The following is a 13356-nucleotide window of genomic DNA, read 5'->3' on the forward strand; positions in this document are numbered from 1 at the left end:
GGAAGTAGTTTTCCCTTCATGTCAAAGTGGAATGTCAGTCTTGGCAGCAGAGCCAAGGATTAAGTGGTGCCGCTCCCGCCATATTTGAAAACCAGTGAGCCAGACCTCCAGAGGCTGAGGACTGGGGGAAAGGCCTCTCACCTCTCTAAAGTGAGACGCATCTATGGTAAATTGCCCCGAGGTGTTCTTTAAAATGTGTCGCGTGGCGTCGTATTTAAATGGGCCTAGTTCTATGACGCTTAATTCACCCAAAGCAAAAAGGTGTCTGATGCTAAAATCTCAAGAGTTCTGTTTTCCTGCCCCTGTAATTCATCTTAGAACCTGCTCACTTTTATCTCAGAGACAAATCACTTGCTTTTGAGGGAGGACAAATAAATATTTGATGGAACTGGCCCCGCGTTATAGGAATACATTTTTTAAAAATCATGTATTTAAAATCTGTACCCAATTTCAAAGTCAGATCCATAGGGGCTGTGAAACTCCCCCCCCCCTCCCGGCGGCTCTCCATTCCAGCCCTGCCCCCCTCCCTTCTCCCCTCCCTCTCCCCCCCTCCCCTTCAGCTAAACCAGAGCCTCCCTACATTCTTCCCATGATCATGGGCAAGTTCCAATGCCCTTCCTTTCTTAAACACCTTTAGTTTGGCCTGCACTTAATAACTGTCTTATCATCTTCCCTTTTCTTGCCTGTGTGCTTAACGCTAGTTTATGCTCACCTTCCTTTGTATAACACCTTTGTCGTGTATTCAGACACATCAGGTTTCCTTCTCTCCACTGAGGAAACTGTTCTCAACCCTGGCGACCTGCTGTGCAGCTTGGGAAGCTGCTTGGGAGCGGGACGTGCTTGGGAACAGGAACATCAGGAACTTAGGTTTTTCCCTCTTGGGCTGATAGGAGGCTGACTGCCCGGAGTCTCTTACCTGGAGGATTTATCTGGTGTCCTGAGTTGTGGGAGCTGTGAAGGTGTCACAAGCCTGCTCGGTTTTACCTTATCCAGAGACTAAGCTGTCCATCTGTCCTGCTGAGTGGGAGATGTCATTGCAGCTGTGCGGGGGAGAGGGGGAGGGGGAGGGGGAGGCAAATGCCTGGATTGCTGACACCAGACTCCAGTTACCTGCTCCAGACCCATCTTCACCCTGCTCCCTGGTCTGATGGGTCAGTTTGAGGTTCCATTTTTTTTAAGTCGTCTTTGACTCACGCATCTGCTTTCTGGAGTCCCACACTTGTGTGCCATCCTTAATGCTGGCATTCAGAGCAACACCAACACCCACGGGCTGGCTCATCACTGCTGACGATGACTGTAAATAGTGCTATTTTCCTTTCTCCTCCTGCTTGCTGATTCCATGTGGTTCAGAACCATCCGCAGTGCGTTTCTACAGTTTTGCAAAGGCTGCCTGAGCGGTGTAGGATCCCAGATGAGCCTTAACCAGAGCGCCCTGGCCCCTTTGCTGGCCTGTATACGTGCAGACCTGGCCCTTCGTGGATGCACCACCTCTGCCGCCGCAGCCCCTGGGCAAGGGCAGCTCATGCTGTTGCACCAGCCCGAAGGCGCAGCTGCGGCCCCGGCGTGCCAGGCACCCAGACGCATCACTGCCCAGAACCCCTCACAGCCTTGTTTAACCTTGCCTCTCTGCAGCTCTGCTTTGTGATGTTTTGGACCCCCAACGTCTCTGAGAAGATTTTGATAGACATCATTGGCGTGGACTTTGCCTTTGCAGAGCTGTGTGTTGTTCCCCTGCGAATCTTCTCCTTCTTCCCTGTGCCAGGTAAGGGCGGAGGGACAGAGGCGTCCCTCCTGCTCATCCTCGTACAATGTATTTCTTTGGAATTTCTTGAGCACACCAACAATGAAAATGTAAAATTTTACCTGGAGTTAGAAAGATACAAAGACATCAGCCAATAGTTTGAAAATTCCAAAAACTGAATCAAATAAGCACAATTAAGTTTTTAAGTGAGCCCAACACAGTGAGCCCAAAAGATCTGGGATGGAGTTGGGGCCATGGTAGACCTGCCATCTGTCTTGGTCGTGGTGGTACATGAATCACAATTCTTAGGACTGCGTATTAGAGAAAGCCAAGGTGATTAATATGCAACTATTGTTATAAAAACCATATAGCACAGTCATTATACTCAACGAACATACATATTCATGCATACATATACATCTATGTATCTGTATTGTAGTTTGTGTATGGTAAGTGCTTATAAATCTATATTCTGTTTCTAAGAGAAATCCACCATGCTGCTCACAGTGGCTGCCTGTGGGAAGCAGGATTGGGGGCTGGAAACTCATGATTACAAGGAAGACCTTTCTTCTCTATTTCATTTTTCACTGGAATTCTCTAGCAAGTGCATATCAGTTAGTCAAAAATAAATTGCCAAGGCTGGGCGTGTATCTTAGCATGATATGCTAGGGTTAATCCCCAACAAAAGAAAAAGAGGGAAGAAAAAAATTACCAAAAAAAACCCACCCACCCAAATCAATAAACTTAGAAGTCAGGTGCTATAAAACCAGTTAAAGATATGAGCTCTTTGCTGGGTGCCGGTGCCTCACACCTGTAATCCTAGCTACTCAGGAGGCTGAGATCTGAGGATCACAGTTCAAAGCCAGCCCAGACAGGAAACTCCATGAGACTCATCTCCAATAAACCACCAGAAAACTAGAAGTGGCCCTGTGGCTCAAGTGGTAGAGCACTAGCCTAGAGCTGAAGAGCTGAGGGACAGTACTAAGGCCCAGAGTTCAGGCCCCACAGCCAACAACAAAAAAAAAAAGATAGGAGCTCTGCAGCTAGTTTAGACCAGAGCCAATGCACACTTGTCATCCCATGTTGTCCCCAAAGTAGGGATAAGCAGCCCTCACACAGGCACCAACCCTTGTGGGTGTCATCTTCTGCATGACATGGTGTAGAAAAACTGGAGGAAATGACAAAGCCCACAGTGGGATGAGGCCGGTCTCTGTAATTCAAAAAGCTCGTGAGCCAGCCCATGAAAAGCTGATGACACCCAGAGAAAGCTACAATTGGAAGTCCAGACACATGGTTCACTTCTGCAGGGGTAACTCAAGGAGGGCCAAGAGAGCTGGAGAGCCTAGCGGGGGGTATGACTTGCCTTTCATCTCCTCCCAACCCCACTTCCTGCCTGTGAGGCAGTGGGCTTCCAGACAGCCAGAAGCCCTGTGCACTCCCTGCAATCTACTGGGTTGGGGCGACCACATTACCACATGACTGTTCCTTTTCCTCTCCCTTGGCTAAATTTAAGTGGCCCTGTCTGTGTCTGAGTGAAGACGATGAGGCTCTTCATCTCTCTGGGAGAGGGAAGTCTCCACAAACCAAGAAGACAGCAGAGCCAGGGTACCATTTGGTGGTGGAGAAGGTGTCCAGCCTGCACAAGGCCCTAGGGCTGCAGCAACAGCAGGTCCCACCTAGCAGCCCAGGCCCTGGAAATGAGGTGTTGGCCAGCATGGCCTCCTCCGGCAGCCTTTGCTGCTGCTCAGGCTGGGCCAAGGGTCTTCTAAGACCTTCCAGCTTTAGGTGGAAGCTAGACCTTCAGGACATCTCTTACCAGCAAGGACAAAGGCCGAGGCCCTGCAGAGCAGTATCATTCACGTGCTGTGCACTTGCACGCTCAAAGGAGTGTGCAGATCTGCATGGGCAGAGTGCAGGAAACATGCTAGGTGATTGTGAAATATCAGGGTGACGGCTGAGTGACAACGCCGGGCCGGGGAGGAGGGAAGGAAACAGCCGAGGCTGCCGGGTCAGAACGGGAAGTGGGGGCAGCGGTCCTCCTCCTCCTCCCTGGCCTCTCTCCCCTCAGATGGTGGGGGAGGCAACGGCTTCCCGTCCCAGTACGTCTGCCCACCTGTATCTAAGTTGGGGCTTCCTCTTCTAGAGAGTGGACAGAGCTGGCGGGAACCGGGGGCAGCAGGACGGCGCGTGGGCACCTGCTGCTCCGCGGTGGGGACAGGAAGCCTGTGCGGGTCAGTGGCCGACACCAGTCAAGCCCGGCAGTGCAGGGCAAGTGACAGGGATCCCTGGCAGCAAGGCCAGGTCCCAGCCAGCCCCCTGCGGTCTTAAAAATGTTGCCTCAAGCCAGAGGCGTTGGACTTGGGGTAGCGGGGTTGCGGCGAGGTTTGGCTAAGAGTCTGTCTCCTCGCAGTCACGGTGCGGGCGCATCTCACCGGCTGGCTGATGACACTGAAGAAAACCTTTGTCCTGGCGCCCAGCTCGGTCCTGCGCATCATCGTCCTCATCACCAGCCTGGTGGTCCTACCCTACCTAGGGTATGTCGCTGAGGAGGGGGCGGGCTTGCTGGGCTCCTTCTGCCGCTTAAGTAGTCTACACAGAGGATTCTGTGCTTTGAGTGACGGCCCCAAGCAGGGGAGAGCTAGAAATCCAGAGGCTGAGTCCAGTAGAGGCGCTGACGAGCCAGTCCCCCCCACACACACATCCACTCATAGATACTCCAGTGGGACCCGAGAGGAGATCACAGACAGGAAGGAGTCTCAGGAGACTCCCCATCTTGAGCGAGGGGGTCAGTGGCTGGTCAGCAAGGCTGAGACTGCGGTCCCGGAGTCTGCTACCATATTGCGGCTGGGAGGAAAGCAGCTGAGCCCTGGCGTGAACCGAGTGATGGAGAAAGCTGTTCCTGCCCCTGTCCGCTCCTCTCGATTCCTGGGTGGGAGGGGGGGGGGCATCGCCGCTCTGCGTGGCTCCTCACACCAAACGCCCGTGCGGTCTCATCCCCAGGGTTCACGGAGCCACACTGGGCGTGGGCTCCCTCCTCGCAGGCTTCGTCGGGGAATCCACCATGGTCGCCATCGCTGCATGCTACGTCTACCGGAAACAGGTGAGACAGCAGCGGGTCTCCTCCCCGGCATCGGAAGACCCGGCGTCAGGGCTCCGAGGCACAGGCCTGCGGGCGGAGGGGCTGGGCCGCCTTGCCTTTGTCCTGTCCTTTAAGGACCTGCGCTGCCCAGCGTGGCCACAGGTGGCTTTAAGACACGTCTGTGTTTGGGGCCAGAACCAACGGTTTGAACTCGGGGCCTTGCATTTGCTCAGCTTGCTTGCTCAGCTGGTGCTCTACCACTGAGCCATGTTTCCGACCATGCTTTTTGCTGGTTATTTTACCGGAGAGAGTCTTTCAGACTTTTCTGTCCAGGCTGGGCTTGGGTTGTGATCCTCAGATTTCAGCTTCTGGTGGGGGCTAGAATTACAGAGTTGAGGCACTGGTACCAGATGTGTCTCTCTAATACTGGTATTAGACAGTCAGTGTGACAGAACACCAGGGAAACTAAATGGGTCAGTTCACAGTTTCAGATGTGTCGATCCATGGCTGCTGGCTCATGCCCAGCATGAGGAGGCTAGGGGGAGCAAGCGACTCGCCTCATGACGGACAGGAGGCAGAGAGAGCGGAGATATCTTTCAAGGAGTTGCCTGTGCTGATGTCTAGGGGAGAATTCTTCGAGCAGGAGGGACCTGGTGACCTACCCAGACAGTCTCATGACCCGTGCAAGAACCAGAGTCTGCCGAATTGCCCAGGGAAGCAGTGGTGGCAGCCAGACCACAGGGAGGCCTGCTCCCATAGAGAGGCCTGCTCCCACAGGGAGACAGGGAGGCCTACTCCCACAGGGAGGCCTGCTCCCACAGGGAGACAGGGAGGCCTACTCCCACAGGGAGGCCTGCTCCCACAGGGAGACAGGGAGGCCTACTCCCACAGGGAGGCCTGCTCCCACAGGGAGGCCTGCCCCTACAGAGAGACAGAGGCCTGCTCCCACAGGGGTCAGGGAGGCCTGCTCCCACAGGGAGGCCTGCTCCCACAGAGAGACAGGGAGGCCTGCTTCTACAGAGAGGCCAGCCCCTACAGGGAGACTTGCTCCTACAGAGAGACAGGGAGGCCTGCCCCCACACAGAGGCTTGCCGCTCCCCCTATTCCTGTAATTCCCCAGTCAGGGAGGCCAAGTGTTCCAAGGCCGTGGGTGGAGATCTGGACCTAAGCAAGGTCAGGGCTTTGCCTGACAAATAGAACCTGGGCTGAGTAGGGGCGGGAGTGGTCACAGGCTATGTGCTCTGTGCATTTCATCTACGCTGAGGGGGGAGCGTGGAAGAGGCGGTCATGCAGATGCTCTGTTGGCGCTGAAGGAGTGGAGCTGCAGGGTCTGCATTGAGCCCCCAGACTGGCCAAGGGGCTGCTGATCGCTCAGAGGCCACTTCCTAAAAAGATGGTCCACGCGGCAGCAAGGCCACCCGTCATTAAGACAGGAAATGAGCGGGAGACGAGAGTGGACGCAGAGCTGTCCCAGAAGGGACCAACAGGGAGAAGTATTCTGGAACATGAGATTCAAGGCGCTGGTGGGTGAGCAGACGCTCCGCTGGCCGCCACGCGGAAGCTGGCGTCCGATGCCGGGTTCCGCAGGCAGCGGCAGGGAGGTGGGCCAGTGCCCCCGAGCCTGACGGCTTGACAGGAACACCACATGGGGCGCAGCCTTCATGGCGTCCCCCAGGTTGGCAGCCGGCGGGCCCAAGCCTCTCCCTGCTCACCGGTCAGCCATGCCCCGCCCCTCCCTGCCCATGGCCCTGTGCTGATGAGTCTTCTTTGCTCTAGAAAAAGAAGATGGAGAATGAGTCGGCCACGGAGGGAGAAGACTCCGCCATGACAGACATGCCCCCAACAGAGGAGGTGACAGACATCGTGGAGATGAGGGAGGGGAACGAGTAAGGCTCGGGACACCGCGGGCGCCGCCAGACCTGGGGACCTCTCTCTCAATCTCCTCTCTCCCGTCGTGTTCGGTTCACTTGTGTTTTTTTTCTTCTTCTTCTTTTCTCGTTTTGGTAATGAAAGAGGCCTTGATTTAAAGGTTTCGTGTACATCCTCTAGCATACTGGGTATGCTCACGCCGAGGTGGAGACCTGCACAAAGGTCTTTACTGTTACTTTGTAAACACAAAACCATGGACTCTGTACCCCTGCTTCATGAACACCCCTAAGACATGGCTGCCTCCTGGTTGACGTTTCTTCTCCTCCCTGGGACAATCTCCACTTGGAACCAAAGGACTGTACCATCGCCCCTTCCTCTCCCCGCCGGCTACCAGGCCTGGCAGGCCACAGACTCATTCCTGACCCCGATTGCCTCTCAGAAATCAGCAGGTTAAAGCTCAGCCCCCTTTGACTCGCCCCCCCAGTACCATGGCCGTGGGCACAGGTGTGCGCCGCGGCCGGTTACGCCCTTCTCCCCTGCACACACTGCACACATTGGAGGTGGGCGGCAGGCCGCAGCCCAGAGCACCATTCGCCCGGAGGAGCAGATGTGTGACCCTGCAGGGCTGACGTGTACAAGGCATTGGAGTAGCAAGCTGACGTGATCAACAGCAGCGGCTCACTTCGCCTTTGCCGCGCTGTCAGTGAGCTGCTGCCACCCCACCGTGTATATACGTGAGCTAACGTCGAGTTGTCACAAAGCGCATCTCCAGATGTCAGTCGGCATCCTTCCGCATGCCTTTCCCCCCAAAGCTTGCTTTCACTCACCTTTCCTGAAGATGGCACTAGAGCGAGTTCAGTGGAGCAGTCTAACTCTCCGTATTTAGTCTTTACAGTGAACAGAAGCTTTAAGTCATAATCTAGCATCTAATGCCAGGTGATTGTTTCATAACTCCTGAAGTAGCTTGCCTGGTTTTTTGCCATTCCCAGTCACAACTCTGCGGTACAGGAAATTTGGAGTGTACTCCGGTACCTCTCTCTCTCACACCACAAAGCAAGACATTTTATACCAGGTGTCCCCCAAGTGATGCATTGGAAATCCATTTAGTGCAGTCTATTTTTCTAAGTTTTGGAAAGCGGGTTTTTTTTTTCCTTTAAAAATTATGGACATAGTTCACTAAATTCTTGATTTAGTCAAAAATAACTAGACTGAAAGAACCTAAACAAAACAAATATTTTAAAGATATAAATATATGCTGTATATGTTATGTAATTTATTTTAGGCTATAATACATTTCCTATTTTCGCATTTTCAATAAAACGTCTCTAATACAATACTGTGAGTGTGTGCTCAGAATCCCTGCATTTGAGTCCTGTTTTGTCCTGACCACCACAGCTGGACAGCGTCCCCTTATTGGCATGAGCGGAAGGGCCAGCAGATGAGCTCTTTTTCCTGGGTCACCTGGGAATCACTGGTGCAGAAAATGATGAGAAGAAATTGGGAGGGCAAAAAGCTCCCCCCAGAAAATACATTATTGTTTTCAGTGCTGTGTAATCATCCTGTTCCTCCTAGAAAGAAAAGCCTGTAAGGGCGAAACGCTGGCAGTGCGTGTCAGTCGCGTTCCTGTGTCCGGGGCGCAGCGCCCTGGAGGCTCGGGCTGCTGCCTCACTTTTCCTCCGTTTGCCCGGTCGAGCTGAACATGAGCACGTAGAGCTGCTTTCAGTTGGTTTCAGAGGTAGATCTGAAAAGTTGGGGGGAGGGAAGTCGTATTGTATTGGCTCTTTTATATTACATGACTAGAAAATTAAACCACGGTATTTTTTAACACGTGTGACTAATTCGTGCTTCTGGGGTTGGAACTTTAAATTGGAACCCAAAAGAAATCCTGTCTTATTCCAGTGACTGGCTCTTGGTGGCTTTAGACTGTGTGACTCTAGCTCTGGAGCTGCTGTGGGGTGGAGAGATGAGGTCATCGTGGGGAGGGAGGGGGGAGTCCTGGGAATCCAGGAAGTAGCGCCCGGCCAGAACCTCAGCTGCGGAGCTGATTGTGCAAGGCTTGCTCGGCGCTGTACCTGGACGTGCAGGCTCCTCCGTTCGCTTGCACTGTGGGATCCTGGCCAAGCACACGCCTCATCTAAGGAGAACTCAGCCAGCAGAGTCTCCAGGCCTCACCAACACTTGCATGGTGGAGGTGGGGCCGGGGCAGCATTTCTCCCCATTTGCCTCCATTGGGGCTGGGCTTCAACTTCCCAGCCCAAGACACGCTCCCACAACAACGTTTCTTTGGGGACAGGTCATTCAGCTGATGTATTTGGAAGAAAGGGACCAGGCCAAGGGACACGGAATGACCCAGGGTGATTTTCCAGGTTAAGCGATGGCTGACAAATACAGTCTAAACACAAGGGCAGAAAGCAGGTTTTTATCTACGGATGAAAAATACTTGGGGCCACTCGAAGCACAGCCTTCGTGGGGTGAGGCGCTCTCCCAACAAGCACTCAGGCGTTTCTTCTGAGGGACACAGAAGTCATTTGAGATGCAGTGGCCCAGGCTCTCCCTTGCAGAGATCTTGGTGCCGGGGACACCTGTATGGGATGTCAAGGGGCTGCACACACCCAGACGGGGCCTGCGCCACAGGAACGGCCGGAGCAGGCGTGAGGGACTGGCACATCGGTGGAACCGTTCACGCATGGGGGGTTTTTTGGTGGGGGGACAGGAAGGTTCTCTTGTTTGCATCATTTGGTAAGAGCCAGTCAACGCTCGCTGGCTGCCGACGTCCAGATGTTCTCATTTATTTCAGGATCTTCTTTTCCAGCCTTAGCTACAGAAACGTCCACGGATACGATGTAAAAGTGGAAACAGGGAATGCTGGCTTGACTGAGCTGATGAAGGCTGAGGTGTGACTCCGGTGGCAGCGTGTCTGCGGCGTGCGTGGAGCCCCGAGTTCAATCCTCAGTATGGAGGGAAGGGAATGCACGGTGTATCAGATGAGTGTGGGTGAATCTTGCTTGCACTAGTTATAGCACTGTATACTTCATTCTGGAAGCTTTCTTCCCAATAAATAGTCTTGGGAGAGGAGGCCGAGGCCCAGGAGGAACAGGACTGCAGGTGCATCCTCACAGCTCTTTCTGGATTTGGTAGGCAGGGGCAATAATTACCTAGCCTAACCAGACAGGGGTTAGTCAATTATTTCTTCCAGTCAAAAATGTGAGTCAGGAGCTCCCTGCTTCTATTGGTGGGCAGAGGTGGGGTTTGGACTCGGAACTTCATGCTTGCCAGGCAGGCAATCTCCCACTGAGCCGGCTGCCCGTGAGCACACCGGGCTTTTCCTGAGATAGGTCCCCCTTCCCACCCAGGCACAAGTCTAGACAACAGTCCTATTTTTACTCTCCCCGCCAGAGCCAGGATGACAAGTGTGCGCCACCATGCCTCACCTCTCACACTGAGATGGAATACGCACAATGGCAGGCTCCCACAAAGCCAGGATGACAGGTGGGCACCACTGTACCCAACTGTGGGGGAAAAACAGGCTAACCTTAAATGACAGTCCTCCCATTCCCAGCCTCCCATCTAGCTGACAGGCGTGAGCCACCATGCCCAGCTCCCCTTTATGGGCCTTTATCTTTTTGCCAATACTGGGCTTGAACTCAGGGTCTCACTCTCAGCTTTCTCACAGCTGGTGTTCTACCACTTGAACCACACCACCAGCCTAACATTTTGCTGGTTAATTAGAAATGGCATCAAACCACAATCTTCCAGGTTTAAGGCTCCAAGTCTGAGCCTTCTGAGTAGCTACTATTACAGGCAACCCTCTTAATTATTCCTTGTTTGGGATCATTTCAGAAAGGAAAGAGCCAAGAAAGAGAAACTTTTTCTGGAAACATCCATTTTGAAGACTCAGCTCTGTTCACTGAATTTTTTTTCCTTCAACCTGAAGCAGAATAAGACTGTGAACTGTATAAAGTATTTATATTCCTACAATTTAATTATCTGACCTTGAGAAATGTTTTTCTGCATTAAAAAAAAAAATCTATTTGAGCTCACCTCCTCCTGGGCCTGTGCTCAGAACATCACGTGCTGCTCTGTGCCGGCTGACCAGCCAGCTCTGGCCTTGGGCTTCGCAGGACAGCTGCCATGGTTTGAACCATCCAGGAGAAGGGGTCTTTTCTTATGCTGACACCACCCGCTCTTCATCATCAAGCTTGTAATACAGGAGGACTCAGACATGGCCTCTGCTGAGCCACCTGCGTGGCATTTGAACCATCGAAAAGCATGTTTTTGAGCGGTGTGTTTGGTAAACATTCGAGATACTCCTCTTATGTAGTTATTTTGGATCTCTATTTCTGTCATTTGTAGCAGCAAAACATCAGCTGATCTAACCACACATGAAACAGGATGTAGAGAAAATCTGAAGAAAAATGAAGGAAGGGCCCTGTTGCCTGCTCTTTCAAGGGCTAAATATCTAAAATTGCCACACAAATGCTCAGCACTAGAGAAATCACAGTGTGTAATTAAAATAACCCCAACTCTGCTCAGAAGTAACCAATTACCCCTTACTGTCTGATCTAAGAAGAGATAAAAGAAGGCAACAATAAAGACTCTGAAACTCCTTCAAGTTTAGATTTTTCTCAAGATAGCCGGACAGGCCTGTTAGCTGAGGAGGCTCTGCTCACCAGAGTACCCAAATCCAACACCTGACTTCATGGCTGTAGGTGTTACAATCAATATCATCAAAAGTAATTTTTAGACATTATTCTCTGCCTCTTTTGTACCCGACCAGGGTCTCTTAACAACTCTGTAACCTACCTACGCTTTTATGGCTCATAGAGGGCTACACTTGGAACCAGCAATGCTTTTTTTAGGTGGCACCCCTTTTTAAGTGAGGCGATACTGTATACTCCAAGTACATTTCACAGAAAAACTTGGCATGAGCTTCTGTGCAAGCACATAGAAACAGAAGTGACAAGAACTGAGTCTTTTCAGAAACAGGTTACCTAAACAAGAAAAGCAGTGGGGACAGTCCCTCCCCCACAGTATAACCCCTGCTTTCAATATATTTGATGTCAGTATAACTTATGGAGGAGATGGGGAAAAACAAGTCATTTAAGGATTCAGGTGGACCTGTTGCAACGATGAGAAGTACAAATTGTCATGTCAAAAAGGAGCTTTACAATGTCGGTGGGGGGGGGGGGGGAGGGGGAGGCTGGGAAGGGAGGTGAAGGGTAAACAAAGGAGGAGGCTGCAATGCTTGGTAAGAAATGTATGCATTATCTTGCCCATGTAATTGTAACCCCTCTGTACAGTATGTTCACAAATAAAATAACATTTAAAAAAAAATCTACAAGTAAACACATTGGATGGCACCCAAACAGTTATAAATGACTTAACTGAAACATGACAGAATCTATGGAGAGCATAAACCGTATAATTCTTTAGAGAGACTAAGTCAAAGCCCAACAAAATGAGTACCAGGAAATGGGTACTCTTAGGGGAGAATGGTAGAAGAATGAATGGGGGAAATGAGCAGAACGCAGGCCAGAATGCATTGCATATGCCGCAGAACTAAGAAAAATAAGGGAAAGGGTAGGTTGAAGTGGGGTAAAGATGTTGAAGGGACAACACAGATTAATATGTGTTGTATGCATAGACTGGTTTGTTAAATGGCAAGAACTTCATTAGCTAGCCTAAAAATTAAGGAGAGGGAAGGAAGGGGGTGGGTGAGATTATTGATCAAGAGACACTGTATTCATAGACTAGATTGCTCTGCTAAATGGCAAACCCTTTCTATACTACTTACAGAGAATAAAAACGTATCTAAAAATAAAGAAGAAACAGTGACGTTCTTCTGAATTTCACCAAGATAATGAAGAATCTTTCAGCCTTGGAAAGAAAAACCCAGAAAGAAGGCATCTTCATTTATTTGAAGATCAGAGGGTGAAAGAGCACATTTCCTCCTCATAGTTTCAGACCCTGGAGTCAGGACAGTGTGAGCCAAAGAAGAGTGCAACACACTGTAACTCAATAGAAAGAACAGTACAGTGGAATTCTATGCCTCCATCAGAAAGAATGCCCCCCCCCCCAGTTTGTTAAGAAATGGAAAGGACTTGGAAAAAATCATATTAAGTGAAGTAAGCCAGACCCAAAGAAATATAGGTCCCAGGGTTTCCCTCATGTGCAATTAGTATACATCTAGGATAATTTTATCAGATGAGCAGAAAAACTCAAAAGCTATGTTTTAGGACCATATAAAATGATGCTAAGTGAAATGAAACCCGAGATATGGACATAAGAGGTCTTGGTTGTTTCAAATGTACTGTGTGATTTTTTTTTTTTGTTGTTTCCTTTGTATGTTCTTCTTCCTATGGTGTATTCCCTGTTGTCACTGTACTTGATTTTGGTACCCTGCATCTTGTATATACATTTGTCTAATTTGAGTGGGGGGGGGAAGAGGAATAACAAAATGCTGAAACAAAAACACAGGATGACCCATTGCAACTATGATACCCACAAGACAGTATATTGGAAATGAACTTTACAACTTGCCGGGGGAGGGGAGGCGTGAGGGAAGTGGGAGAGGGAAGGGATAGTGGGAGAACAACAAGGGCAGGGGTAGCAATGATTGACAAATGTACTCACTGCCTGACTCATGTAACTGTGACCCTCTGTACAG

At 50.9% G+C, this 13356-nt stretch overlaps 1 protein-coding gene across 1 annotated transcript in view; it reads left to right on the top strand.

Annotated features, from left to right (window-relative positions):
* The window catches only part of Ankh (ANKH inorganic pyrophosphate transport regulator), a 116676-nt gene extending 108653 nt beyond the window's left edge, over positions 1–8023 (top strand). Inside the window, exons 9-12 of the mRNA XM_042695180.1 lie at positions 1633–1762; positions 4152–4275; positions 4742–4841; positions 6597–8023. Coding sequence (XP_042551114.1) covers positions 1633–1762; positions 4152–4275; positions 4742–4841; positions 6597–6710 — 468 coding nt within the window. The 3' untranslated portion in view covers positions 6711–8023. The remainder of the gene's footprint in view (positions 1–1632; positions 1763–4151; positions 4276–4741; positions 4842–6596) is intronic.
* The last annotated feature ends 5333 nt before the right edge of the window (positions 8024–13356 follow it).

This window comes from Dipodomys spectabilis, unplaced genomic scaffold, assembly GCF_019054845.1.
Source record: "Dipodomys spectabilis isolate Male_0828 unplaced genomic scaffold, ASM1905484v1 ptg000179l, whole genome shotgun sequence".
Lineage (NCBI taxonomy): Eukaryota > Metazoa > Chordata > Mammalia > Rodentia > Heteromyidae > Dipodomys > Dipodomys spectabilis.